At 43.8% G+C, this 27,494-nt stretch overlaps 2 protein-coding genes across 2 annotated transcripts; both read left to right on the plus strand.

Annotated features, from left to right (window-relative positions):
* The first annotated feature begins 6,131 nt into the window (after window positions 1-6,131).
* scaf4a (SR-related CTD-associated factor 4a) lies at window positions 6,132-21,301 on the plus strand. Its single transcript, XM_030792839.1, has 20 exons — window positions 6,132-6,224; window positions 7,918-8,001; window positions 8,187-8,231; window positions 8,354-8,515; window positions 8,874-9,012; window positions 9,127-9,269; window positions 9,936-10,118; window positions 10,477-10,565; window positions 11,146-11,266; window positions 13,279-13,473; window positions 13,762-13,835; window positions 14,265-14,455; window positions 14,846-14,946; window positions 15,155-15,268; window positions 15,638-15,794; window positions 16,038-16,144; window positions 18,315-18,465; window positions 18,744-18,827; window positions 19,722-19,807; window positions 20,085-21,301. The coding sequence occupies exons 1-20, from the start codon at window positions 6,195-6,197 to the stop codon at window positions 20,934-20,936; spliced, it is 3,108 nt and encodes a 1,035-aa protein (XP_030648699.1). The 5' UTR covers window positions 6,132-6,194; the 3' UTR covers window positions 20,937-21,301.
* A 1,687-nt stretch (window positions 21,302-22,988) lies between these two features.
* Window positions 22,989-26,910, plus strand: sod1 (superoxide dismutase 1, soluble). The gene is made up of 5 exons (XM_030792521.1): window positions 22,989-23,141; window positions 24,288-24,384; window positions 25,026-25,095; window positions 26,283-26,400; window positions 26,499-26,910. Exons 1-5 carry the CDS (start codon window positions 23,070-23,072, stop codon window positions 26,604-26,606), a joined length of 465 nt encoding a protein of 154 aa, XP_030648381.1. The 5' UTR covers window positions 22,989-23,069; the 3' UTR covers window positions 26,607-26,910.
* Window positions 26,911-27,494: the final 584 nt, after the last annotated feature.

The following is a 27,494-nucleotide window of genomic DNA, read 5'->3' on the forward strand; positions in this document are numbered from 1 at the left end:
TTGATACAGCCAGTTAAATAAAGCAAAAACACATACAGGTTATGAAGATGATGGATACATCTTACAGATGTACTGAGACACATCATCAGTGATGTAGCCTGGGGTCATTAGGTGTTTTGAGTCTTTCAACATCAGACACCCTTGCCCAGGTAACCCAGACAGGGTTTATCAGACCCCAGCCTCCATCCCAGCAGCGTTTGTCCACGGATCTGCCCTCTTGTGCCCTAGTGGCTTTCTCCGCAGCTTGAGTAGTGGATCTGATGGCCTTCTTCTTTGCCTCCCCAGTAATGCCCAGAAGCGTAAACACTTTGCAGAGGTATCAGAGTCCGTCTCAGTTATGTCTGTAAACACAGCATCTCCTCCGTTACTCATGGAAATACTACGACCTAATTATGAACTGAACTTAGCCTAAGTGGAATTAAACACTTTCTTCTGTAACGTAACATTACCAGGTAACTTAATGGTCCGTACTTAGAAACCTTTTCTACCCAGAATGTTCGTGTATGATGACAACTGTAAACAGTGTTACTATAAACTGGAACAATATCTTCCTAGAAACCACGCTTAGAAAAGTGGCTGTACTGTACTACTGTACTTCAAAATAAAGCATATACCGTACTCGTGCTAAGTCATAACTTAACCAATGTAATAAGCAATAAATGTCTGAAAAACATACGGTTTCATTAACCAAATTACATTCTCAAAGGTATTTAAATAAGCCTTACCAGATAAGGGCAACTGAAAGTGTGTCATATATAATACTCAAAACACTCAATAATGTAGTAACTGAAATTCCCATTACTGTCACCTTAATTCAAATTCACATTTGTATTGCACTGCATTTCTGTTCCTTTATGTTCCTTTTTTTTCATTAGGGCAGTGATCCGCCTACACCCTTTACATGTCTTCTTGTCTCAGACTCAGACCTTTGTCATCACATAGTCTTTTGTCCAAGCTAGTGGTTGTCTCTCTCTATGACGAGCGGTTGGTCTTGTTATAGGTCTCTGCTGAACTTCTGATTTCCTCTGCTGTACCCGCCCGCGGTAACTCCTCTGTTCTCTCTAGGCGGAGAGAAAGACGTGCTGCATTCCACTTTTTCCCATCACCCAGGATAAAGGTGCTCAGCCCCGTCTGTTGCTGCACAGACAAGGGGTTAGTGTACTGTCTCTCTCCCTTTCCTACGTGGAAAGGCTTGCGTACCCGCACTTTATCACCAACTGTGACCTTGGGGGGTTTTGCACCTTTCTTGGCATCTGTGTAATGTTTATTCTTGGCCTGCTGTAGGACAACTCTGGCTCTTACTTGATCATATTGTCCTCTGTCCTTGGGAAGCGGTAGGACATTTAGTTTTGTCCACATTGGTCTCCCCCTGAGGAGCTGAAAAAGGGATTCACCAGTTGTTGCATGAGCTGGGGCGTGGTAGCTATGAAGCATCTCTGTTACTGTAGGTCTCCATGGCCGTTGAGCTGCCTGTGCTGCTTGAATACAGTCTTTCAGCACTCTGTTAAACCGCTCAACACATCCGTTAACTTGAGGGTGGTAGACACTCGTTCTGATATGGTTGATGCCCCTTTCTCTCAGGAACTCTGTGAAGGCAGAAGTGAACTGTGGCCCATTATCTGTTGTAATGGCACAGGAATTTCCTTCACGTGCAAAAATGGAAGCCAGGAACGTCACGAGTTGAAGTAAAGGCTACTTCCGGCCAATAGCTGAAATAATCAACGAGGGTGATGGCAAATCTGCAGTCATAGGCTGCATGTTCAAATGGACCAGCAATATCAACAGCCAAGTGCTGAAAAGGGCCCCCTGGAAACTCAACAGGCTGCAATGGGGCAGGAGGAGTTGTGGCTGTCTTGTCACATGACTGACAGATTGCGCACGATGACAGAACTTTGGGGACTAGGTCATCAATGTCTGGCCACCAGTAAAGCTCTCTGAAACGTTGTTTTATGCGGACTACACCCTGGTGGCCTTCATGTCCCAGGTGTACTCTCCTCTCCTGAAGAGATTTTGGAACCACCAGGCATGTTCCTCGGAAGATCAGTAGCGACTCAACAGCCAGTTCATGTCACGCTAAGAAATATGGCTGTACATCACTTGGAAGAAACTTTTTCCCCTTAGGCCATCCTGAACGAATGACCTGCCGCAGTCGTGCAAGTTCAGGACAGGCCTCACATTCAGCTTTGAAATCTGCAAGTGGCAGTGCTGTAAGGAGAGGAGAGATCTCAGCTATCTCTGTGAACAGGTCTTGCTCAGAATCCACAGCAGTGCTGGAGTTGATGAGGGGAACATATGAGAGGCAGTCTGCCATAACATTCTGACAGTTTACAATTTACAATTTGGCATTTAGCAGACGCTTTTAAACAAAGCGACTTACAATAAGTGCATCATGCACTACCTGGGCAGTACTGCACATCGTATTGAAAACACATCAGCCTAGCTGACCACCTTGCAATCCTCATACCAACTCTGTTCATGCCTTTGGTGTTGAGGAGAGTGGTGAGAGCTTGGTGGTCAGTTCAGAGTGTGAATCTGTGCCCCCCCCCCCAACATATGTTCGCCATCTTTCCACTGCCCATACACAAATTAGGGCTTCTTTTTCCATCATGGAGTACTTCCTCTCGGCAGCTAACAGGGTATGTGAAGCAAAGGCAACAATGCGTTCAGCGTGGTCTGAGTGCAGCTGCGTCAGGACTGGTCCCAACCCGTAGTCTGAGGCATCTGAAGTGATGAAGGTAGGTCGCTTGGGGTCATAGATGGCAAGTGCAGGGCTTTTCAGAAGCATTGTTTTAAGTTTAGTGAAGCTTTTGTCTGCTGCATCGCTCCACTGTAGTTCAACCTGAGGGTTTGTTCTGAGCCGCAGTCACAATGGCTCTACCAGTGTAGCATAATTTGGCAGAAACTTGCTAAACCAGGAAGTTAAGCCCAGGAAGGAGCGTAGTGCTGCCATGTCTTTTGGCACTGGAGCTTCAGCGATGGCGGTAAGATGATCCGGGCTCTGGTGCAGACCCTCCTTAGAAATGACATGCCCCAATAATGTGTTGCATGTTTGACCAAAAGAGCTTTTGTAAAAGTAGATCTGAAGGCCAGCGTCCCTAAGATGCTGGAGGACAGCTTGCAGGTGCTTGTCATGCATTGCCAGACAATGTTGTAAAACTGCATGTTTCCTTGCATTTGCGCCATGCGTCTCCTGTAGCATGTATTACTAGCATGTAATTCTAAAAATCTTCCGCCACGTAACAAACGGTATCAATGGCTCACCAGCATGAGGAAGGAAGGGCGCTGAACTCGGTACTGAAACGCTCATCCTTGTCGCCAATTTGTTATGTTGGTATTGAGTCACAGGAGACAAATGAACCATTGAGTACTTTACTGCATTTCCAACAACAACTTTCGGTCACGTACATCACATAGCATACCTCACTCACTCGCTCTACGTTCTTGCAGCTTTTTTATTCACTATCTTACAGAGCCACCGACTGGTGAGGGAGCGTGGTACCTATGACATTCCGAAGTATTAGAGTCTGTCTCAGTTATGTCTGTAAACACAACAAGCTGCTTGCCCAGGTCCACTTCCAGTTGCCAGTCAGTGGCAGTAATGAGGAGACCAGACTTTACTCTGGGTTGTTCGGCTTCTCACCGGCTCTAAGGAATGTGATAGTCTTAAGCTTGTTGAGGCCAACGCTGGTGTTGATGGCTTTGGCTACACTCTCATCGACTGCATTAAGTACTTGATCATGGCACCAGCGATAGCACCCATCTCCAAGGGGTTTTGAGCAACTGATAAGTGGGCATTCCAAGGATCCTCCTCCAGAGCAACGAGGGCAGGCAGGTGTCTCACTTTTGCCCCAGACATGAAGGTTTGCTGGGCTTAGTAGGACATCGTAGACAGCTTGGACCAAGAACCTGATGCAACTGAAGTTTGCTTGCCAGAAGTTAGACCAGGTGATCTTTCGTTGCAGTACACTTTCCCATCTAGTCCATGCTCCTTGCTGTCCCATCCCCATCATCATCCTGCTGGCTTGTACATCCTGCATACACTGTTGTTACAGACCCCACCAGTACCGTCTGCCTCAGCCGCGACTCGACCACCTCCAGAGATTTGTCTGTGCTCCATTTCCTGCCTGTTCGAACCTGGATGCCGGCAAATGCCACTTTTAGATCCTTGGATTCTCTGTACTGAAGAGCTTCCCGTGTCCATGACACCATGAACTCCTCAGCAAGGCCACTGATCAGGTGCTTCAAGATGATACTGGTGCCATACAGAGCAGCACTGCTCAGACTGCGGGGCAGACCTAGCCATCTTCGCAAGCGGAATGCTGATAAATCCAGGCCCTGAACCTCTTCGGCAGGCCTGTTTTGTCCACTTTGGTTAGCTAAGCCTTGAGCTCTTTGCTGGTTTTCTGGGTGGAAGCGGCATCTTTGAGGCTGCAATAAAAGACCTTCCTGAGGCTCTTGACTGGCTGCTCTGTAATGGACAGGATGGTGGCTCTGGCCAGTGAGAACCGGAGCTTGTCCACTACTTTCCCTGCCCACAAAAAAAGCAGGCGAAGCAGGAACAGAGAGCAGCGCATCAGGCCTAATACTAACCCCCCTCCCACCACCACCCCATGCCCCACCCCCACTGGGAAGAATTGAAGAATCTAATGACTCAATGGAATTGTCTGAGAATTTTTGACTTCTGAGATTTTGATGAATTCATCAGATTAACTGATTTTTACATTTGCTTATACAGAGAAGCTGGTACTTGACTGAAATACATAACCACTGATAAATATTCATACGTATCACATGAAATGGTACATTACAGTACATAACAACAAGAAAAATGCATATACTTTACTGTCTTTGTTAATCATCTCCAAATGTTGGACGACTGTAATGATATTTCAACATAAATGTCGAATCCATTCATTTTATTTTTTGTACAATGGACGAAAAAGCTTTGGCTTTTTTTTTAAGTTTACTTTCAGTCTGTGATGTATAAACTAACAATAAACATAACTGCTTTGCCTACAAATACAAATCAAAAGAGACCGTAAGCAAATCCCTGTAAGTGAATAGACTATTATAATTGTTTTTCCCCCTTTTAACGGAAAGACTCTTTCTGAAGTTCATTGTCCGACGATAAGATTAATGTATTTTGTTGGAAAATTATTACTCTCCTTTAAGCTAACCATAGTAACCATGATAAACAATGTAACCACAATGTATTCATTATTATAGGGGTGAATCAATGTAATCATTTATATTAAAAGTTATAACTATACAATCTTTTGTATTACAAGAAATATCACGTTCTCTGTGTTCAACAAGAAGAGGTCAGTGAGGCTCTTAAGGACTGCCTGTGAGATAAGGAAGGAGCCCCTGCCAGAGTGTTGTTGTCATTAACAACGCAGGCAGATGGCGAAATGTTCAAGGTCTCATGGTACGTCTTAGCAGGGCAGTAACTATTGGTGACAACTTATGCTAGGAGTAAAAGGTGCTAGAAAATAATGATGATAAGAGGAGTCTGTGAAGACAGGCTGGCCGAGGTGCCCTACATACAAAGAGACTAAGGAATGTGTATCTTTTTTAAGAAAACGTGTATAAAGGCCGGTGCTTTGTGAGATGGAGTCAGTCACTCCCCGGGACCTGACTCAGTTTGTTGTATGCCTTTTGAACTATACAATAAACTTACACTGCATCTGACTCATTGTTAGACTCCTGTTGTTTGGTCTCAGAACAGGTGTCGTGTGGCGTTGGGACTCAGTCTCATTTGGCCCAGGCTGAGATTTTCACCCACAATTTCATCCCTGAAAGAAATTTTCTTGAGTTTACTTTTATTTCACCATCATTCTACAGTTCGCCAAGTATGTTTCACAACTTTTTATTTATCGACATGTTTGAATATTACGATTAATAATACGGTCTCGAGCTGAGAGGTGTTTTGGATCATACAGTAATGGCATGGATTGATGACCGAGGAGAGACCACAGATGACGCTATTCGTCTTTGACTTTTGTTTTGAAGTGTGATTTTCGGTGGCCATCTTTGAAAATCTTTACTATTTCTCAATTCACGCAATTCCAATACCGCCGACCGTCTGCGACGAGGGCTACCAGGGGCGGACATGTTTGGCTGGCCTGGTGGGGACAATATTAAATTTATTTGGGTGTTTGACAAGTAAAGGAAATTAGCAGAGCCCGGTCACGATGGATGCTGTCAACGCTTTTAACCACGAGGTTAGTTGATCTTAAGCACTTTGACAGATTGCAGATGGTTGACAGATCGCGTTATGAATGCAGTTTAGCTAGAATCAAGCTACACTTAGTTAGCAAGGAAAGTTAGCTGTGGAAAGATGCTGTAAGCTAGCTACGAGGACGTACAAGAGTGATTTGAAGGCCTAGCTGTGTATACTGCGCAAGAATAGCATGTTACGATCCCATATGGATTCGTCTTATGCGTATACTATGCATGGCCAAAAATGTACACGTGCAGACAGCTAACGTAGCAATGTTTTGCCCGATATGTTGTGAAAGCAGGTCCAGTTTGGCTGGTTAGCTTGGTAGTTGGCAGACCTGGGAGCAGTTGCAGCATAGCCAAATGTCAGCTAGCCTGATGCAGTGAAGTGACCATTAACTATGTTTAGCCAGTATTCGTCCGTATTACTAATAGCCCTCTCCTTGATTCTATTTTTAACATTTTCTTGCTGTAGCAATTTATAGGAATTGCAGCGGGGTTGCATAGTAACTATCACTTAATGGTGATATGGACTATCGTATGGAAACTAAGTTAGCTTGGTGGCTAATGCTGCTGTTATTAGCAATTTATCATGTAAACCTTGTTTACTTTGAATCAAAGTTTGGTGCATTCAGCTTAGTTGTTTGAATAGAATGGTAGCTGCGAGTGTTTACACTTGCCACCGTAAACATATTTGTGGATGTGTGGTTTGAAGAATGATTCAAGCTTCCAGAAGCCAGAGGGTCATTGATCAGCGTGTTATTTTGAGGAGGAGGAATAATGATGGTATTTTTACGATTGATCATCAACACGCATGATGTGTGGGTAGTCGCGTGTGGGGTATCCGAGCTACACGGCTGACAAGCAAGGCAATGTTTCTAATTAGAGCTTATTCATTTTTCAAATTCATAGACAATATTCGAAACGGTCAAACATTTGGAGGTACTGAGGTAATTTAGAGGTTCAAGAGTGTAACTGTTAATTGATAGTGTTAAAAAAACCCTCATGTAGTGACTACGTAAGAGCGAGTTTATTTTTAAATACCCGATGGCCCTGTCCTCCTGTTGCTTCTGAACTTTTGCCCCAGAGGGCGGGTCACTCTTTTAGCCTAAGAATGAACTTTGACTGATAGTTTGATGAAGCGATGCGGTGGTAGCTGATCAACACAAAGAGGGTGTCAGTAGCCAGATACAGAAGTAGGCGTTGTTTTTGCACTAAATGCTAGAAAGCCGAACCTTGTTGTGTTTGTACCACGTCTTACCCGGTTTTTAGGACACAAAACTGTTTGAAAGTATAACTATCTTGTGGTCCTGACTTCACTACAATACATGGTATAGCTTGTGTGCATATCCCTCTGTTTTCTCTCCTCAGTGTTGACTTATATAATGCAGTGGTTATTACCACAAGCAGATACCTTGATCAGCCTTTCGCCTCTTTTAAACCTATTGACCGTTTGAGGTACTGAAACAAACAGTGTTGTACTGAAGCATTTTATCTAAAGGAGTGTGTGCTGACTGGTCTCCACATTTACAAACCTCATTGAAATGACTAATTTATTACACTACTGTCACGTCTCATTTGAAAAAAAAAACAGTCTCTAAAGACAGTGTGTTGTGGTCACGTTGTGAGTACACTTTGGTGAACCGCATCAGAATTGTATCACTTGTTCATTTTAACATTATGTTTGAATTGCAGTTGTTCTCCCTGATGGACACAAAGCCGCCCATCTCCAGGGCAAAGATGATCTCCATCACCAAATCAGCCATAAAAGCTATTAAGGTAAAAACATTTATCCCTTAAGGAGGAGAGCTATAAAACTGCACACATTCTTGGCGAATGTGTTGTTTCAGCCTCAGTGGGACAGATGGGCTGGGGGGGCGGATGTGTCATGAGTAACATGAAAACATGTGGTCCGCGTTTTGGCTCCGAAGCAAAATAAACAACGCTTTTGCTTTCTTTTTCAGTTGTACAAGCATGTTGTCCAGATAGTAGAAAAATTCATCAAGAAGGTAAATATTGAAAATGTTTATGGCATTTTCTGTGGAGAATTAAATTACATGTGCGCATGTAACCGTTAACTCGCCACTTGGTAAAAATGTGTAATGTTCAACACTATTTCTCTCCCTCTCAGTGCAAGCCAGAATATAAAGTTCCTGGACTATATGTGGTGGATTCCATTGTCAGGCAGTCACGGCATCAGTTTGGTGCAGACAAGGACGTGTTTGGGCCCAGGTTCACCAAAAACATCACCGGCACTTTTGAAAACCTTTGCTTATGTCCTACAGAGGACAGAGTAAGTCCCCTGTCTCATACTGTTCTGATTAATGTTACATTGAATCGTTGCATGTATGCAGTGTACAGAATTACACACAGACACACATGCACACAGATAAATGCAGAAGTAAGGCTACACTCAAAAAATATACTACAGATAATGATACAAAGGTAAAGATACAACTATGACTTGAAAGTAGCTCATACACATGCACACACACTTACATGCTCAAATGCACGCACATATACGTATACCTGTAAGTGTATGTGTGTATTGTGTGTCTGCTTATATCTCCTTTCAGATTACGTCTGAAAAGTAGCACGCGTAGGTGTAATTCTGGTCTGTAGTAAGTCTTTTCCGTTGCTTTTCCGGACAGAGTAAGATAGTGCGCGTGTTAAACCTGTGGCAGAAGAATGGCGTTTTCAAAATCGAGATCATTCAGCCTCTCCTGGACATGGCCGCTGGGACAAGCAGCTCGGCGGGGGGCGCAGACGTGAAAAACGGCCCTGACGGAGGTGAACGTCGTCACCGCAGCGTCGCTGTTTCTCTGGATCGATCTGTTTTTTGAACACGTCGCCACTCTGACCGCACGATTAAATAACGTCGGTGACTCTCTCTTGCTTTCACAGCGTCTCCACCCTCTCCCGTGAAGGCGGAGGAGCCCCACGCGGTAGTGTCGGCCAACTCCATCGCGGCAGCCGTACCTCAGATCCAGAACTCCGACGCCTTTGCCGCGGTCGCCCAGCTTTTCCAGTCCTCTCAGGGCCAACAGGTGAGAGCTGATTGGTCACGTCCTGTCTGTGCCGGCACCGCCCACAACAACTGCATATACATGTACAGTTCACTTCGGGTGTTACTCAGTAGGTTTTCGGTACAGTCGAAACGGGGGTGAGGTGTCACTTTATAATAGCGGTCGTTTATAAGCTGTTTATAAATGAAGAGTCAATCATATATCATAAATGTTATTTGCCAAATGCAAATTTCTTCGGCTGACTACCATCAATTGCCTCCCCTTTGAGGGAAAATGTTGAACTATTGTGTGGTTTGCACATGGCTGTTTGTTACAGAACAAGCATACGCTTGTTTTTAGGGCCCTTAGGTATCAGAAATATTGCTCAGTATTGCATATCAGTGTTTGGTGAAAAGTGATTGTTCTCATGGAAATTATTTCACAGCTAGTGTATATTGATATACCTTCCATTGACCCCTGTTAAGGAGAAAATTGCCTAGTTCACAATATATATCAAACAGTAAGTATGGAATGGTTAAGTGTATATAGATGTATTGTTATTCCTCTACGGTTAACAGTCACTCTTCATTTCTTGCCTTATCAGGAACTCCCCACTTACTGGGTAATGCAGTTAATAACTAGTGGTACTGGTGGTTTGAAAGAACTGTTTGTGTGTTCTGTCCCCCCCCCCCCCCCTTTACTCTTCAGCTCCAGCAGATGCTCCAGACGTTCCAGCAGCCAGGCAAACCTCACTCCCCTGCCATTGACAACACCATGATGGCCCACCTTCACCTTCCAGCCCAGCCTGTGGCCACGCCTGCCCCTGCTGCTGTGGCCCAGAGACCCCCTGCTCCTGCCCAGTCTGTGGAGAAGAAAGCTGCCTTTGATAAGGTGAGACCTCCTAAACCAGGCTCAGCCGGATCCAGTCCCGCAGTTCCAGAACCCTGCGTGGTTTTCATATCAACCAACCTCTTTGGTCTCTGATTGGCTGGGGAGCTCCAACCTGTTTCCTAGGTAAAATTCAGCCTCTAATTAGGAGGCTAAGGCAAAAACCTGGAGGACCTGGGCCCTCCAGGACTAGATATTGGTACCCGTGGTCGCAGCGCCTCTCTGGTTGGAGTCTCACGTCCTTACCCCAATGCTGCATCCCTGTGGAGTCTGAGTGACCTAAAAAGGTGCTGATGAAACAGGGTGTAATTGAAGAGATTTGTGTTAAAGGTCTGTCGTCATGTTTCTTTCAACTCCTCAGACGCTTCTGGATCGCTTTGACTATGACGACGAGCCTGAGAGCGGAGAGGAGATCAAAAAAGAGGAGGCGTCGTCAGTACAGCCTGCTTTGTAAGTCACGACCCGTGTTCGTGCAGATGGGGTTCATTTTGTCTCAACCGTTCTGAATCATCGCAGGAAGTAAACCTGTCTGCCTGAAATGTGTACATTTTTTTTTTCTCATTAATGGAAATTTTACATACGAACACGTTTTGGGAGTTGTAGTTGACACACGTGATTTCAGTAGATCAGTGTTCGTTCATGATTTTTGTTATTTACATTTTACGGTCAGCGAGTGTATTGCTGCAAAGCTGACCACTCAAAACTAGGTTTACATCCTGTCAGCTGAATTGATAATAGACCCACAGTAAAAGAGACTCTTGTTTTTTGTGTCCCACCTCCTGTTGGAATCATTCTGAATCCTAATTTGTAAAATGCTGGACATGGTATTTTAAGTATGAGTTTGCAACACCGTGTGATCTTTCTGAAATACTATTTTGATATCTGTTTGGGGGACAGGTCCTGTCATCTCTGATGTTTTTGTGCTTGTTCTGATTGGCTGTCGTCTCTGATGTTATTGGGCTGGTTTTGATTGGCTGTCATCTCTGATGTTATTGGGCTGGTTTTGATTGGCTGTTGTGTCTGTCCACAGTGGGTACCCTGACGGAGTCCAGCAACAGCATCAGCCACCTCCCTCTGGCTTCCCTCAGCCAGCCAATCAAATGGAGCACTTTCAGCAACACATGGGCATGGTTCAAGATCCCAACCAACAGGTAGGCCACTTCTTCCTATTACCTCTGTTGTCGTTGTGCTCCAGTGTCAAAATTTTGTGATAGCACTGTTTTGGTATATATATTGTTTTATTATGAACTTATCTCTGGGCCTGGCTGATAAAAGGAAGAATTCATATTGTGGAATAATTTGCATTGGGGATGGTAAGGACAAATTGTAGTGTGCTACAATATATAGTGGGGGAAATAAGTTTTCAACACATCAGCAGTTCTTTAATTCAACATATTTCCATTGCAGCTTTTCTAATGAAATTTAAACCAGGCATTGGCATTAACTGAAAAAAACTACAATGCTAAAGAAATTGTAACATTCCAATCCATAAAAAAGTTATGTGCAATAAAGTGGAATGACACAGGAAAGAAGTATTGACCGCAGTAAGAAAAAGCACTAAACCAGCTGATGCCACTAACAACTGGGTAAGTGCATGTTTGTCAGTAAGTACTTCCACTCTTTGAAAAAGGGTTTCCCACCTTTGAATGCAAGTAAACAAATCATTTGTCGCCAAACTTTACTGCAAGAAACATCTCATGATGGGTAGAGGCAAAGAGCTCTCCCACAACCTTCACAACAAGACTGTTGAGCAGCATAGTAATGGCACTGGTTACAGATAGATTTCTCAACTCCTAAATGTTCCTATAAGCACCATTGGGGCCATTATCCACAAGTGGAAGGGGCATTACTTGACCATCAACTGGCCATGTCAGAAAGTTAGTCAGAAGAATAGCCCAAGAGCCTAGGACCTATCGAGCAGAGCTGCAGAAAGACCTGGGTACACTTGTCACAAAGAAAACAACAGGTAACGCATTCCACCGCCACAGTCTCCGTTCGTGATCACGCCGGAAGACTCCATTCCTGAAGAAAAGGCACGTTGAAGCATCGTTTGAAGTTTGCTACGGAACATTTGGAGAAACCTGTAGATTACTGGAAGAATGTAGTCTGATCGAACGAGAGCTTTTTGTGCAACAATACGACCTACCATGTTTCGAGGAGAAATGGCTCTGCCTGTGATCCTAAAAATACCACGCCTACAGTGAAGTTTGGAGGTGGAAGTATCATGGTATGGGGATGTTTCTCTTCACGTGGCGCTGGTGGAATCCAGATTATCGAAAGGAGGATAAATAGAGCCATGTACTGGGGAAATTCTTGAGGAGAATCTGTTGCCATCCACCAGAATAATGAGGGTGAGACGTGGGTGGATCCTCCAACAGGACAGTGATCCAAATCATACTGCAAAGGAGACTCTCAATTGGTTCAAGAGGAAGGAAATAAAGGTGTTTGACTGGGTAGTCAATCGCCGACTTAAATCCAACAGAAAATTTGTGTAAGGGACTTAAGATCAGGATTCACCAGTGCCCCCCCCCCCCAGAATCTTCGAGATTTAAAGACTGTCTGTGTTGACAAATGGGCCAAAATCCCACCTGATCACTGTGAGAGATCATTTTTTTTCTGTACAGGAAGCGTCTTGAAGCCATTGAAAGTCATTGGAAACAAAGGCCTCTCCACCAAGTATTACACAAATTTCAGTTAGCGTGTTCAATACATCTTTCCTGTGTCATTCCCCTTTATTGCACGTAACTTTTTTTATGGACTGGAGTGTTACAATTTCTGCATAGTTTTATTGAGTTAATACCAAATGTCTGGTCTAAATCTCATGTGAATAGCTGCAATGGAAATATGTTCAATTAAAAAACTGTTGATGCGTTGACTACGTATTTCCCCCTCTGTATCTGTTGAAAGAATAAATATTTTAATTTTCACGCCTAATTCATGCCGCCATAAAGTGAAATCCTTATTCTAGTACAGCTCTGTCCCTGTATTAGGACCAAATCATTGTACTGTCGATCGTATTTCCCAATTCCGTCACTGGGTTTCTCTGTAATCATAGTGGTGACGTGTGGTTGCAGGTCTTCGATGAGTCCCATTTGGGATTTAATACCAACCTAAATAACAAAACCCACTCAGATTACTCAGACTGTGTTTCATGGCGCTCTAGATTCTTCTGCCCCCAAATGGACAGCTCCAGGGCTTTGGCCTCATGCCCCCTCAGTCGTACCCAGGGGTGATGCCACCGATGGGGCAGCCACTCATCACCCAACCCCAGCAGGGTGCCGCCGTTCCCCCAGGGTTCCCCGGGGGTTACCCTCCCCAAAACGATGCCTTCTCTCACCACATGGCCCAGCATAATCAGGTACGCTCAGTATTTCAATACATTTCCCAGTTAGCTTGCCTCCGGTTTCCTTTTCATAATAGTCAAGGAAGGCTTTGTTTGGGATGTACCCAGTGAGGGGTTTCGCAATCGAATTTTTTTTTCTCCACGTGATGAAACTAATTTAAACTTCAAATGACTTTCTTAATGAGGCTGTCGGAAATTAGGACAGTGGATAATTCCCTGTGTAATAAAATCTTTTTTTTTTCTTTAACCAATGAGAACAGCCCAAAGCTTTCTTCTCTGATACGCTCTTTCACTGTTGCGTAGGAAATCTCTCCGTCGATGAAGGAGGGCCGGCATCGTCCTGATGGTAGGAGGTCCAGGTCTCGATCAGGCTCAAGGTGTGTGAAAGTTCTTGTCTTTTCAGTTTTCATTTCCCTTTATTCATTTACCTGACGCTCTTATTTGGAAAGTTACTTTCGTTTCTCTCTCTCTCTCTCCCTGTGTGGAGAATGACTGTGGTTGGACTCTTGTTTTTTAGGTCATTGATAGTACAGAAAGAGTGAACCTGAAAGTCTTTCCCATGTTTTTCTTGATTTTTCTGTTCCTGCCAAAATCTTTCACACTCTCAGAAGAAAAAAAAAAAAGGTTTTATGCCTTTAAAGCATCCTTTAGTTTATTTACCCTGCTTAGGATCATCGTCAGGTGTGAAATTTGAATGCACAACATTCCGTTTGTTATGCTGCTTCTCTTCCCGTTGTGTTTTCTGTGTGACTCTTTGAAAAAGACGTCATCATATTTGACCTCTCCCCCCCCCCCCCCCCCAGTAGATCCCCCAAAAGGAGAAGATCCCGCTCCAACTCCCGGTCCAGACGGCCCCGGTACCGCCGTTCACGCTCAAGGTCCAGAGAAAGGCGGCGATACTCACCTCGCTCGCGGTCTCAGGAGAGGAGGGAGAGAGAGAGGGAGAGGGAACGTCGTCAGAAAGGGCTACCCCCAATCAAGAGCGAGACGCTGAGCGGTGAGCCCCGTTGTCATCGCTCAAAGATGTGTCGTATTTCTTCCGGATTTTGCCGTGCCCTTACTCTCCCTAATTAAATGAACTAAGCCCTGCACTCTTAAAATACTCCATACTCATGATCAGACAGAGGAGGATGGGATCCCCCTCTTGAGTCTTGGATTCATTTCAAAAGAGTTTTTCCTTGCCACCCCCACTTTAGGCCTGGTACTCTGTGAAGCTGCTTTGTGGTCCTGAAGTGCTATGCAAATAACAATGAACTAAATACAGCCAGGCAGTTCCACCTGCAACCCTTAAAACAGGATCTCTACCTGCTTAGAACAGTACGATCAATGTGATCTCATTGTCTCTCTATCTCTTCCTCTTCCGTGTCCCTCTGGTTTAATGTGTCAGTGTGTAGTACGACTCTGTGGGTGGGGCAGCTGGACAAGAGGACGCAGCAGCAGGATGTTGCCTGTCTGTTAGAGGAGTTTGGCCAGATCGAGTCCATAAACGTAAGTGTCTAGACACACTGAAGCTAAAAAGCGCCCGCCCGCCTGAAACCCGGTGACATTTCTGACGTTGAATAAGTCAAATAAATGTCTAAAACTTTCTAAATGGAATCGTTCCGTATTGCAAGCAGAAAGGAAAGGTAAAAGACCATATTTACGTTTGTCCGAGCGTTAAGCTCCTTTATTAACGCTGTTCTCTCTGTGTCCTTAGATGATTCCACCTCGAGGGTGTGCTTACATTGTGATGGTTCATAGACAGGATGCCTTCAGGGCCTTACAGAAACTTAGCAAAGGCTCCTACAAAGTCAACCAGAAAGCCATAAAGGTATTCAGCCACTCACACTGTCACACTTCCTGTTTACATACAGCTCAATACCAACTTGTGTTGCGTCCACTGATTCATTGTCTTACAGATTCATCACCTTTTCTAAAGTCTCAGGAGAGCTTTTAGAACTAGTGAATAGGCCTTGATGTAAGGATATATAGATATATGTACAGCTCAGATACTCTGAACTGAATAATTGCTTATGCTAATTTTTATTACTGTGCTTTGTTATGAATCTGTTGTTGATTTGTTACTATAGTCATCTGTGTCAGACGGAAGGTATCAGAATAGAGCGTGTTGTGTAATGACATACAGCGTGTCATGTTGAGGTTAGCTGCAGAGCTAATGTGCTGGACTGTGTCTGTGCAGATTGCCTGGGCCCTGAACAAAGGCATTAAGTCGGAGTACAAACAGTACTGGGATGTGGAACTGGGCGTCACTTACATCCCATGGTCCAAAGTCAAGCCCGACGAGCTTGACGGCTTCCGGGAAGGAGGCATGCTGGACACGGACACGCTGTCGCCAGGTAACCGACCCACCAGGCCCAGTCACCCGCTGATCTGTTCTTCAGGGGAAAACGCAGAACATACTGGTTTGACAGCGTCTCTCCGAACCTGTCAGTCAGATGTCACGTTTGAGTCATGGATATAAAAAGTAGTTTAATTAACTGTCAGTCTGTTTCATTCTAAATTGCTTTACTGAAACATAATCCACAGGATAGATAACGGTCTGTTTTTTTTTAATGGTTTTACTGAAATAAAATCCACAGAATGGAGAGGTGCTGGTGCTGAGATGGAGAGGGCGGAGGAGCTGTCCCAGAACGGGAAGGCCGAAGGCGGGCAGACAGAGGACAGTCCGGGCACCGTCCCCATGCAGGTAATAAAACCCTGGTCTTACAGCAGTGGCCTAATGAACCTGCCCCACTGGATCACCATGAGGTTTCTTCCACAACTCCATTCATCTCCTCCTGAACAAAACACTCCAAACCTTCTACTGTTTTCTTTTTGAATCTGGCCACACTAGTAATTACTTCTCTTCCTCTTCTTCTTCTTCTTCTTCTTCTTCTTCTTCTTCTGCTCTTCTCTGCTCTCCTCTCCTCTCCTCTTCTCTTCTCTTCTCTTCTCTTCTCTTCTCTTCTCTTCTCTTCTCTTCTCTGCTCTGCTCTGCTCTGCTCTGCTCTGCTCTTCTAATTGAGGCATGTTTGTCCTGTCTCTGTTCCTAATTTGCAGTGAGGGAAAAAATTAGGCTACAGTTACAATTCAGCACTGATGTCATAAGGAGATAAATTATAAATGGGATTGCCTTTCACCATCACCGTCTAACCACCGGTTATTACCTCATACTGGAAGCAGCTCTGCATGTGGTTCATTACTGTGGTTATAATAAAGGTTTATTAGAAATGTTGGGTGACATTTCATGTACAAAAAAAGGTTGATATGTGAAGGAGGAGTTTGACAGTTTTAATGTAGGTTACACAGCAGAGTGAGTGGATAATGGTATGTATATACTTGTATATTGACTATTGTGCACTGAATAAAAAAAATCCATCAAAACGAAGAAAAGAGAATGTTTTAAAGAATTCAGTGAAAATAAATTCCTCCCTGTGAAGTAGAGATGTCGTCTCTGTTAAATCCATTTTTATCTTCATATTACGGTGCAGGGGTGAGATGCTTTTGTAACGGGTGTTTACACTCCTCAGCCAATCAGAAACAAGTTGGTAATAAAACATGAAAACGAGCAGAACTTCTGCACTCGGTTTCCGTACACGGTTACAGTATTATTATTATTATTATTACTATATTATTACAGTTTAGCAACGCTAACGGTTTTGCTCTGAGTTCAACAGCGTTTTGATATGAATTCAAACCGGGGGAAAATAAACACAATAAAATTGTTTCTCGGAATTTGCTGCTGGACACACAAAACAACACTGTGAAAGTGTCTCATTCAAAAGTAAATAAATAAATAAGCGATGCGTATTTTGAACACACGTAATATGCGAGTGTATTTCAGTAGTCAAATAGCTGTTGAGATGTCTTATGAAGGTATGGCTTTTATAAAGGTGCCATCATGACTGATTGCCTGTCATGTTAAAGCTACCAAACACTCAGTCAGAATAACTGTATTCTTGCACCTCATATCAGTACCTTTAGTTTGGTTTAAGACTTGAAACATAACGCAAAACCATGGCTCCTCTCTGCATGTATCAGTGAGATAAGATGACCTGTTGTAATTTCAACAGAGATGATTCAAACTGTTTAACTGTCCGTGATTTTGGCCGATGTATAGTGACAGTAATGTTTTTGAAGTCATGTGACCGATCAGCCTTTGTGCCCTCTGGTAACTTCGGCATGTTCGCATGGTGCCGTGTCATTTCTCATGGAACATTTTATGATTGTGAAAAACGATTTGTTACGCGTATGAAAGCCAGCATTATGTAATATTGTAAGCTTCGTCAGTCAGGTGACACATAAGGGGTTTGACAACTGTCTGCTCCGTTGTCATGGTGCTTCAGTGTGGACGTAAACAGACAACTGTAACAAATGTAGGACATGCTGAAGTGATAACTGGTGACATTTTTCTCTTTCATTTTTTCTTCCCAAGTCTTTCTGCCTGCTTAAAAAAACATGATTTATTTTGTTTGTTTGTTGTTTTTACGCATAAAGTTGCACTGCTCTGATTTCCCTGGAGTCGGACAGAATACCAGAGGGAGTCTGGGGGAAATTGATTCTGGTTGGTTTGAAATGGATTTGCTTGCCTGTGATTGGAGCATCACGGTCATGCTACCGTTATCATGTCTGACAGCTAAATGAACGCCTTCCTTGTTTTTCTTCCACCAGAGCCAAAGAAGGAAAAAAAAAAATTCCTCGTAGATAAAGACACAAACATGTTTTTCCAGGGAATAATTTGTCTCTGCGGTCACACATCATGTAATTTTTCCATGCTATCTGACAGAAAAGATAACCCTTAAAAAAAATATTTCCAGCGCTTTTCACTGACATATTTCTGCCCCCCCCCCCCCCCCCCCCCCCAATGTATTATCCAGGTTCCTCCCATGCAGCCAATGGGAGCTGCCGGGTCTCTTCCGCCACCAGGGTTCCCTGGACCCATGGGTATGCCCCCTCCATCTTTCCCCCCGGGCGTCCCTCCTCCTCCGTTCATTCGGCCTGGGTTCAACCCCATGCAGATGCCCCCAGGTACAGTCCCGTGAACAGATGCATTGATAACTTATTTACAACAGACATAGACAGAAATGCCCAAAATGACCATATACATGAATGTTAAGATGGGAACATAGTTTGTGGGAAGTATGGTAAACCTAATGGTGTGTAAGTCGCTGTGCTGTTAAAGTCTATTAAACGACAGAGGCTCTTGCCCATAAGTTTTCATTGTTAAGGATGGGAATGTTATATATGGAAAGCCGGTCATTCCACGGACACCATACTCATTTACTCTCTCACTCTGTATGTTTTAGGCTTTCTCCCCCCGGGTCCTATGCCGCCCCTGGGCTCCACCGGACCCCCCCCTCCCACTGCAGGCGTCAGTATGCCCCCCCCAGGTAAATACAGGAGAGACGTCTTGGTTTTAGTTTATTTATTCGTTCATTTACTTTGGGACAGTGCACATTAGCCAACATTTTAGTTAAGAATGTGTATATATAATATATATTCTGACTTTCAAATGTGTATTCAATGTGTATATATATGTATATATATACTGACTTTCATGTGTCATTTTTCATGTATACATATACTCTGACTTGAATGACTATTATACACTGCCTGGCCAAAAAAAAAGTCGCACACTCTAATATTTTGTTGGACTGCCTTTAGCCTAGATTATGGCATGCATTCACAGTGGCATTGTTTCAACAACCTTATGCAACATCAAAACAATTATTTCTGTCCAGAGTTGCATTCATTTTCGGTAAAGATCTTGTTGGCTACGGGAGAGTCGAATCACTCCGTAAAGTCTTCTCCACCAAAGACTTTCAGTAGGGTTAAAGTCAGGACTCTGTGGTGGCCAATTCATGTGTGAAAATGATTCCTCATGCTCCCTTAACCACTTTTTCCACAATTTGAGCCCAATGAATCATGGCATTGTCATCCTGGAATATGCCCATGCCATCATGGAAGAGAAAAATCCATTGATGGGATAACCTGGTCATTCAGTACATTCAGGTACTCAGCTGACATTTTATTGCCACATAACGTTGCTGAGCCTAGACCTGACCAACTGAAGCAACCCCAGATCATAACACTGCCTCCAGAGGCTCCAAATCCAAACGTCGACTTTTTCTATTTGGCCAGGCAGTATATATTGTTATTGTAACGTATTCTTTTAACTTGTCAACATTGCTAATTATTTGTAACAGTGGTGCTGAGGATACAGATATTCTGTTGAGGTTTGAGAATATTGGGCTGATAACTCAGAGTGACTTTTCTTATCACAGTGGGCAGTTCAGTAGAGGACATGGCGGGTGATCCATCAGGAATGGGTCCCAGGATGAACAGTGAAGGGACAGAGGGATATAATTCGGTTCCAGGTGGGTATTAGTCAATAAGTAACATGGTCATGTGCCTCTTAGTGTCCTCTGAGTTGGTCTTGGCTCTGTCAGTGGAAAGGAGACGCATTAGTTCAAGTTACTTGACTCACTGATTTCTCCGTTAGCCATGTAACTCAAACCAGAAGTCAAAACTGTCCAGGAGCAATGTTCTTTGGCCCTTCTCCTAACGGACAGATTTGACTTTCTGAGCCAAATTATCTGTCAGTTTTACAAAAAATATTGTTTGGTGGAATGCCCCGTGGTGAACAGGCTTTCTCTCCGTCCGCAGGTAATCAGGCCGGTGGTCCAGGAGGTCTTCTGGGGGCACGGCCAGGCATCATCCCCCTACAGCGCCCTCCGGGGATTCCACCCCCCCACATGCAGCAGCGCTACCCCATGCCCCCCCCTCGCCCAGGCATGCCACCCATGCCCCCTCAGATGATGCCCAGGGGACCCCCCCAGATGATGCATCGAGAGCCTCCGCCAGGGGGCTTTGGCATGCCTCCACCCCACCCTGTCAGGGGACCTTATCCCCCACCGCCCGGACCTCCGTTCATACGACCCGGTGGGCCCAGGGGCCCAGAGGGTGCGGACGACCGAGAGGGAAGACCTTATCAAGGCGAACGTCCGGGGTACGGTAGGGAGAGGGAGCAAGACTGGTACAGGGGACGGCAGCCGTTTAACGAAGGAGGTGGTGGAGAGTGGCCAGAGGGGAGAGATCGCTACGGCAACTGGCACGAGGAGGCAGAGCAGCGCGGAGGCTGGGAGAGGGAGCGCAGAGACTGGAGGAGGAGCCCGGACCCGGAGCGGGGACAGGACGGCGAGGAGAGGAGCCGGCGCTCCAGAGGGAGCAGAGACAGAGAACACGGAACCCGGGAGAGGAGCACGCGGTGGGACAGAGACGACAGGCTCGGAGGCGACCGGAGCGAGGAGTCGAGCGGAACTGAGACATTTCACGAATCCAGCAGCTCCGAGCCTCCAGCAGACTCTGCTAAAGAGGCTTCTCAGACTAAGTCAGAAACTGCAACGCCTTCCTCTGAAGTGACTGGAGAGACCCAGACCTCTGAGCCCACAGCAGCAGCAGCTAAACCTGCTGAACAACCCCAGGGAGGAGAGTCATAGACCGCAGGCTCCTTTTCTTAAGTCACTAAATGAAGCTTACTGTAACTGACTTGAGTCACATGTCTTTGGCCAGTGTGGAATATTACTTGGGGTAATCACAATGTTCCACTTTGGTGTTTGAGTGTTATTCAAAAAAAAAAAAAAAAGAAGAAGATGATGAAGAAGAAAGAGAGGAGAGGCAAATCAACAAGGAAACAGAGGAAAAAAAAAAACATTTTGGAAAAAACAAAGAAAATAATAGTGCTGTAAATAAGCTTATACTACTCCAACCATTTGTAGATTTTGCAGGAAGGTGTTTTTTTTTTCTTTCTTTTTTTTGGTAATATTCCTTTGGCTGTTTGAAATGCTGACTAAGAAACAAAAAAGACCCTTTTTGATGTAAATTGTTTTCTCTCTTTTTTTTTTTTTCTTTTTTTTTTAACTTATAACATTTACGACACAGGCGATGAGATGTTTTTTTTTTAAGAAAAAAAAAAAGAAAAAAGAAAAAACGTGAAAGAAAGAAATGAACTGAAGAAACATCTCCCCTGATATTTCAGCTATTAGGGATTGGATTTTAATAAACTATTTTCATACCAGGTAATCTGCTGATTTATTCACAATTGTCAGTATTCACAACCCATGTGGAATCAAACATCTTTTTCTTGTGTAGGCTTGTCTTATTGTTTTGTGGAATTTGTACAATGGATTTTTAGCCTTGCTGTGTTTTCCTTCAGGGATGAAACTGAGTTTGACTGTTGTCTTTACTGGTAACTCTGGGAGTCAGGAACCTACAGAATTCTCCATGTCCACTCCTCAATACACAATCACAACCACGAAATGAACAAACATAAACACGTACGCTACATGGGAAAATTCCATTCCAGTTACACAATTGAAATATCTGGTTGTTTGTGTTTGTTAGTTTCGAGATCAGGAAAGTACATGTCTGTGAGAGACACAAAGGGTTTGTTTTTGTAGAAACAATGATTTGCCAAAACAGAAACAAAAAGAAATCTCACCATCATATGAGTTCTTTAGCATCAGAATCAGGACAGTTTATCTATGACCTTATCCTGATGCTATAGAACATCACTGGCCAGGTATACCACCATTGAAATGGATCACTCCTACAGACAATGAACCTCATGGCAGCAGGTTCCCATACAAAGCGTGCATATGAGTGTCAAGGGATCCATTTACAGTTCACTTGAATGTTGGCGTGGGCAAAATGTGTGACCTGAGTGAGCTTGAGTGTGTTGAGATTGTTTGGTGACAGGTGCACTGGTTCCAGTATCTGAAATGGCTGACCTCTTGGACTCTCCAAGCACAACAATACCTTGTGTTCACAGAGGAGAAGTTGTTCCAGTAAGTAGAGGACTGATAACAGCGGAAAAACATTGTTAGGTGGTTTGAGAAGTCCTGCCTCCTGTTGCATTGAACCGATGTCAGATTTAGGATTCAGTGGAAGCGTGGGTCCACTGACCCATCCGGACTGATGTCCGTGGTATAGGCTAGCGGCACTTGTGTAATGTCGGATAGATTATTTTCCTGACATGTCCGCTTGAGTAATGTTTGCACACTTAAGCATATCAACTTTTGTTGATTAGGTGCATCCCTTCATGGCTACAGCTAACCTTCCCTCACACAGACACTTCCAGCAGGATAATGCACCATGTCACAAAGCATACACAGTCTCAGACTGGTTTCAGCAACACGAGACCGAGTTCACGTTATTTGGGTGGCTTAAGCATTCACCAGACCTCAATCCAGTAAAGCGAATTTGGAATGAGATTGAATGGGCTGTTTACAGCAAAGTCTAACACTATCCTTCAGCAACTGCAGGATACCATTAGGTTAGCATGAAGTTAAACGTTCCACCATAGAAGAGATGAGGGATCCAACATGATACTAGACACCTGTACCCAACAAACCGGCCAGTCCGTGGAAATCAGCGAGCTTTTTAAAGTTTATGAATATTGAATCATGATATCATTACACGCCTGACGTCTAAGCCAATCGTTTGCAGCCTTTCCACCTGCGTCCTGATTGGTTGATTGAGTTGCGTCCGCCTCGTGTTACCAAACAGTATCGTGTACTGAGTCGCAGGCATTTTGTCTAATCTTTTTTACTTGTTCACATCTAAAATTCACCATGGTGTTGAAGGCTGTCTGTGTTCTCAAAGGTACCGGAGAGGTGACTGGGACCGTATATTTTGAGCAGGAGGTAACGTATCGATGCATTCTTCGTCAAAAATTTCTTTTTTTCCAAAGGCGGTACCATCACACGAGTACTTTGTGATTGCTGTACACTTTGACATACTCAGGGAAACTGTGGCCTTCTAATACAAGCAAGCAAATGGAATTGAAGTCTAAAACAGATTAATGCAACACCCCGTGGAATTTCATCGAATCTTGTGAATCAAGTTTGCTTACGGTTAATGATATACGTAACGTCAGTGCACTCAACTCTAGTGACATGCTAGCAAGTTACACCCACAGTTCATTTAGGAGGGTCTAAGTTCATGCCGCTCGCTAGCTTGCATGTGCACGTTAAGTTAACTTTTCATTGAAGTGCATGCATTTCGAAAAATTTTCGGTTTTAAAATGTTGGTGATATAACTATTTGGATTTGCAGTCAAGACATTAACCTAGTAGCTAATATCAATGTTGGCCTTTGCAGCTATTTAGATAGCTACACCGACCTTTGATACTCTGTGTAGAAAGCAGAGAGCTCTTAAGCACATTTATAGATGAAAGTTTATGTCAGCCGAGCCGACTGCACGATAGTTAGGATTTGTAAAGCTTGTTGCACAAGGAGCTTAACCGGCTTCCCCATACCATGACCGGTTTTGCGCAAGCAAGTGGCTGGCTAACTGCACATTAAGACTTTAGCATTTCGTGCTACAGAAGTATCTCAGAGCATCGTGCTTTTACGTTTATGCTTCAAAGCTGGTCAAGTCGCCGTTTTGCTGAGTCACGCTGCGAGTAACCTCTTTACCTCTCAATTCTGCGTCTATATCGAATCCCTCTATTGGCAAACATGGCCGGCTAATGTTTTGGGAGCACTTTTCGTTCGACCCTGGTAATATTAATTCGCTGCTATAGCTAGAAATATTACGTTGCTCTAGTTCATCAACATAAAAAACTCTAACGACTAAAGAGCATGGGCATCAATAGGATCAAGGCAGATACCGCTGTATTGTATCCTTACTGATATAATTAAAACACTATACCATCAATCCGTTTTGTTTAAGGTGAGGGATTGAAGTAAAAATTGAGAGAGCAGGCTGTGTTTGTACAGACAGCACTGCATTCATTATTGAGAGAGACATTTCTGAAATGTAGTATTATATTTCTCTGTGTGCTGTAGAATGATTCTGCTGCAGTGAAGGTGACTGGAGAGATAAAAGGACTCACTCCTGGTGAACATGGATTTCATGTCCACGCCTTTGGTGACAATACTAATGGTGAGCATCCTGTCGCACCACTCAAATACACTCCTGTGCACTGCTCTTGATGCTACAGGGCATCTTAAAGCTGGATCAGCCAATTAATGAACTAAAGTGTTCATTTCAAGCTGTCTGTGGCTTAAATAAAAGCTACTGGTAGGGTAACTAGTGTGCAGTCCAGTTTTGTCTCATGTCAGAATTGGCATTAAACTGATCTTCCTTTTGGGCACTGTGCAGTTGGGTATCGAATCCCTTAGACCAGGGGTGGGCAAATCCGGTCCTGGAGGGCCATGGTCCTGCTGTTTTTCTTGTCGACCAACTAAATACAGTCTCTGATTGGCTGAAGAGCATGCACACCTGTTTTCAAAGTGAAAATCAACAGGTAGCTAAGAGGTGAAAACCAGAACCAGCAGGACACCGGCCCTCCAGGACTGGATTTGCCCACCCCTGCCTTAGACCTTTCAAAGTTCTGCTTCTTTTTGTCATTCCTGTTCAATTAGTCACATTTTCACCTGGGAAACAAGTGTGTGAACTTTTCAGCTAGTCAGAGACCACAGTGATTGATTGTTATGAGTATCAGCAGGGCTTCGGCCTTCCAGGACAGGACATAATTGCTACACCGTTTATAACATTCACCTTCCTTGGTTTTGTTTTTTCAGGCTGCATCAGTGCAGGACCTCATTTCAACCCCCACAACAAGACTCACGGCGGACCCACTGATGAAGTCAGGTATGTCGATGTCGAACTTTGGTGACCTCCGCCGAACAGCAGTCAGTGAGTGAAGTGTTTCTTAATTTGCCGTGACTTCATGCTTGGCTTCTGATGTGCATGCAGTGGGGCACCATGTGTAATCTGTTTTCAGGTGCTTGATTCATTTTGATAATATTTCACTTTGTTACTGTTTCACACATTGTGAAACGTCACTGTGTGGGAAAGTAACATTGAAGTGAGATTTGTAACTTGACGCAAGGGTTGAAATTAGAAATTCCCACTCATCAATGCAGGTGGAATCATACAGGGACATGCAGCTGTCAGTATTTACCTGACACTTTTTCAAGAGACCAAAAACACGTTGGCATTCTCTGACCACAGACCAGTATTCTTCAGTAAAATCTTTGGGTTGATGAAATTACTGAAAGTCCTGTGACTCTTGAAACCCGCTGGCCACAGTGACAGTCTGTGGTCATTGAAGTTAAATCCATACTGTTAAACAGACTAACCACTTGAACTTTCGTCACTATTGCAAAACTACAAGACATCTTGCCCTTTTGTGCCTAAACTAGAACTAAATAACACTAAAGCATCCATGGTCATGCATTCTTCAACAATTTGAAGGCATGTATAATTTGCATTGACCTATAGATTCATGTATGAAAAGTTCTGTTAATGGAGAAGCATGTGGTAACGTGTAGGAGGCCTTCAGCAGTGGTGGATGCTTCTTACATTGAGAGAAGCAATGGCTTCGTGTCCTCTAACCTTTTGGCTCTACCTCTGCTGAGTCACTGTGATCTGCAGTATTAATGTTTATTATATAAACAGTGACTTTGCTCAACATCATGAATAAGCAATATGACTATAATTGCAATGTAGGTCACTGTTCAAATTCAAGAGTCCTCATAGATTTAAATAAGATGCATATCGGAGATATTGCATCAGCGTCTCAGGATGTGGACATTGAAATTTTTGCAAAATCCCTAACAAGCAGGCAATCTGCCTTTTTTTTTTTTTGTCCTTGTTTTTCCCGCTTAATGGTGCAGGTTGTATATGTCTGTATTGACTTATCTAGTTCTGCCTCTCCATTAAAATCCTATTCATTGCATGACTGTGTTCATTCATAATAAGCCCTGTAGCTGGAGTTAAATGAGTTAGCTGCAGTCATAACTACAGTAGTACAGTAATACCCTGTTTTCCTACAGGCATGTTGGGGACCTTGGTAATGTAACTGCCGGAGAAGACAATGTTGCCAAAATCAGCATCGTGGACAAACAACTGACACTCACAGGGCCTCTGTCCATCATCGGCAGAACCATGGTGGTAAGAAAGACAGCCTGGACAGCTGTTTCATAGTACGTGTTCCCAGTCATTTCGCTCCATGCAGTTCTCATATTTATTTTTATTGACCTGTTTTCTAGATCCATGAGAAGGCTGATGATTTGGGGAAAGGAGGAAACGATGAGAGTCTGAAGACTGGAAACGCAGGGGGGCGGCAGGCCTGTGGAGTTATCGGGATTACTCAGTAAAAAGAAAAAAAACCCCAAAAAAACCCCAAATAACGTTAGCACTAGACCCACTTAGATGACCAATCAGGTTGCCCCAACAGCACTAAGCTTTTCAGGAAATTTATTTTTGCAGGATCAGTGTTAAGAGAGAAAAAATAGACTATGTAAGTATACCACCCCACGAGAAGCTGTTTTTTGCTTGTTCTTTCACATGTTCATTAAGTGGTTGTGTTGTGGCTCTGTCGCAAGATTCTGGCAGTTATGACGTAGTGTTCCAAGATCGCCTGAAGCCATTCATTCAATAAACACTCACTGGTTAACCTTCTGGATTTGAAAATGTTTCCTCTTCCCGCTCATGTCCTGTCCTTTTAGTTAAGGCTGACGTCCTATGCAGTGACTTGTAAAGAACAGTAGATGGCACACTTTTCATTTATTTTGAACACTGAGTGATCAGTTGGCTTTGAAATGACAAAGGTTTGGGTGACGTTCACACGGCTAACCGTATAAAATAATTCAGTCGTAAATATCTATCGAATGCAGGTCCAGTTTCAGTAATTATTTTTAGAATAACAAAGTGAAAAAGCGTATACCTCAGTACTAATCCAAAAAGCGTCTGATAATTCGTCATGTAGAACTTTACTGAATGATCACACATTTCCCGCTATCATTTATTTCGTTCTACTTTCTATAGACAGCTTTATGTAAATAATAAACGGAGCTGGAGGGCTGGCGTAAGTATATTCACATACGAAGCGGCAATATTATTCTTTCAGAGTGAAATTGCTTTTTCTGATCTGAAAGGCAGTAAAAATTGAAGCCATCAGCGATGCTATGAATACTATTTGAAGTGGGTGGTCGCGCTTCTGACATTTGACTCTGCATTTGATACTGCTATTAAACAGCTGCGCC

The sequence above is a fragment of the Chanos chanos genome, chromosome 15 (assembly GCF_902362185.1).
Source record: "Chanos chanos chromosome 15, fChaCha1.1, whole genome shotgun sequence".
Classification (NCBI taxonomy): Eukaryota; Metazoa; Chordata; class Actinopteri; order Gonorynchiformes; family Chanidae; genus Chanos; species Chanos chanos.